At 47.9% G+C, this 2,384-nt stretch overlaps 1 protein-coding gene across 1 annotated transcript; it reads right to left on the bottom strand.

The window, feature by feature from the left end:
• Positions 1–965, bottom strand: LOC308264378 (olfactory receptor 2AT4-like; the record flags this gene model as incomplete). The annotated part of the gene is given in 2 exon segments (XM_080697597.1): positions 1–36; positions 39–965. Coding segments are annotated over 2 exon segments (963 nt in total).
• Positions 966–2,384: the final 1,419 nt, after the last annotated feature.

Consider the following 2,384-nt stretch of genomic DNA (forward strand, 5'->3'; position numbering starts at 1 on the left):
TCAAATGCTCCTGTCACAGCCTGGTTCTTGAGACAGGCAATTTTGATGATGGCTGCCTTGACATCCTTGTTTCTCAGGGTATAAATGAGGGGGTTGAGGATCGGTGTGAGAATAGCATAGGCCACGTTGCCCATGATGTGGAAGTCGAGGGGCAGGTCGGCCTTGTAGGCCACGTAGGCCACGGCTATGGATGAGTAGTAGGTGCCCACCACCAGGAGGTGGGAGCTGCAGGTGGAGAAGGCCTTTGAACGTCCTTCTCGGGAGCTGATGCGGAGCACCGAGGCCAGGATGTGGGCACAGGACAGAAGCACCAGGAGAAGGGGGAGGAAGGATACCACCATGGCGATGCAGAAGCCCATGAGGGTCTGGGGAGCAGTGTCCGAGCAGGAGGACTGGACCAGGGCCAGGTGGTCACAGAAGCAGTGGTAGATGTAGGCAATGTTGTTATATGCCATCTGAGAGGTCTTTATTACAGCCGGGACAGGCAGGAGGAGGGCAGTGAGCCAGGCGCTGGCGGCCAGGGCAGCATTGGTCTGCGGGGTCATGTGGACGGGGTAGTGCAGTGGGCGGCAGATGGCCACATAGCGGTAGTAGGCCATGACCACCAGGATGAACGCTTCTGAACATGTAAAGCCTTGGAAGAGGTACATCTGCAGTAAGCAGGAAGGAAAGCTGAGGAAGTGGTCCCCAAGCAGGAATAAGGACAGCATCTTGGGCACGGTGGTTGTGGTGAAAAGGATGTCTAGGGCTGAGAGGTTGATCAAGAAGAAGTACATGGGCTTGTGGAGGCTGGGCTCTGCCACCACGGCCACCAGGATCAGCGTGTTACCCATGAGTATGAGAAGGTAGAAGAGGAGGAAAATAAAAAACACAGGGAGGAAGAAGGACTCTGGCAGAGAGGGGATGCCCATCAGGTAGAAGACAGGTGAGCCACCCACTGATCCATTGCAGGTCGTGGCATCCATGGTGAAACAGAGCTGGATTTCCGGGAGATGAGCAGCTGGAACATCTGGATACCGTGAACATCTGGAAATCATAGCAACAGGGAATTTTGGAGTGATAATTCTGTAATTTTTACTCTTTAGTTCATATGAGCACAGTCATTTCCAAGCAGAATTCTAGATGTGTGACGGAGGGGTTGTGGTACTGATTTCTACCATGCAAACCCCAAAGTTCTCAAATATTAATTATTCACTAATTAACAACCTAGTAAATGAGCAGCTTCATGCTGTGTTTAGGTGGTCATAATAAAAGTGAAGACGCAAGGCCAAATTCTTGTTTGCCTAGGGTTTACATTTTATTGGGAAAATCAGGTCTAAACCATTGATTATTCAATTATGATTGTGAAAATGCTTTGGAAATATTTTTTTCTGGTTATCATCTTGAGTTCCACGCTGTGTGGTTTTGGGGTTGTTGGATTTCTTAAGCTTGCATCTCACTTAAAGTTCCACCATGTGGCTTTGAAGGGGCTACTTTTCTCCCAGGTCCTCTGCAATGGGCTTCAGCTCACATACTCAATAAGCTTCTTCCTCCCTTGTCATCCTGGAGTTGTGGTTCTTCCTGGTTCCATTTAAGCTGAACCATTTGTATGAAGTTCTACTTCTGCACAGGATGTTAGAAGCCATAGTAAGGCCAGGGCGTACTCTGTAACAAGGAAAATCTGGATAAATGACAGAAATCACATTTCTTAACAAATTGGAGAAACATCAACACCATAAGGATGAGACGCAATGGAGTGCCACAGGTTGGAGACCCTCCAGATGTAGCTAACCATCACCAGCTCTTGTCTTCTCTGGGAATATTTGGGCACCATTGTGTGGTTCGGACTTGGACCAGGCTGAGGGACATCCTTTTTTGTCATCCAAAAAAGGCTTTCAAAATAAATTAGAAATTTAAGGCACCCTAAATGTATGCCACATTTTCCTTAATGGACACCTGAATTTGGTTCTATGCAAGGGAGACTGGAGAACTTCTCAAGGACAGGATGATATCTTCCATGACCTTTTGAGGCTTAAAAGACTAGAGGAGGAAGGATGGACTCAAACACACTTGTCTTGCCCTCAAAATGTTTCCCAAATATTTGAAACTATATGTGTATGGCGTGAGAGGATGGGAGAAGGGTAGAAAAAACAGCTTAAGGACCTACATGAGCAATCCCGAAGGAAAAAGCAAATGTTCCATTATCTTTCAGGGATGAGGACACAGAGATCAACCAGGTCATCAATCCAAAATCCAGGAGGGCCACACCTTAATAATAGGAACAAACCAGCTGGGCGTGGTGGCGCACGCTTGTAATCCCTGCGCTTGGGAGGCAGAGACAGGAGGATCGCGCAGGTTCGAAGCCAGCCACGCTGGCTTAAGAGACCCTGTTTCCAAATAAAAAT

This window comes from Muscardinus avellanarius, assembly GCF_963383645.1.
Source record: "Muscardinus avellanarius genome assembly, chromosome: 1".
Classification (NCBI taxonomy): Eukaryota; Metazoa; Chordata; class Mammalia; order Rodentia; family Gliridae; genus Muscardinus; species Muscardinus avellanarius.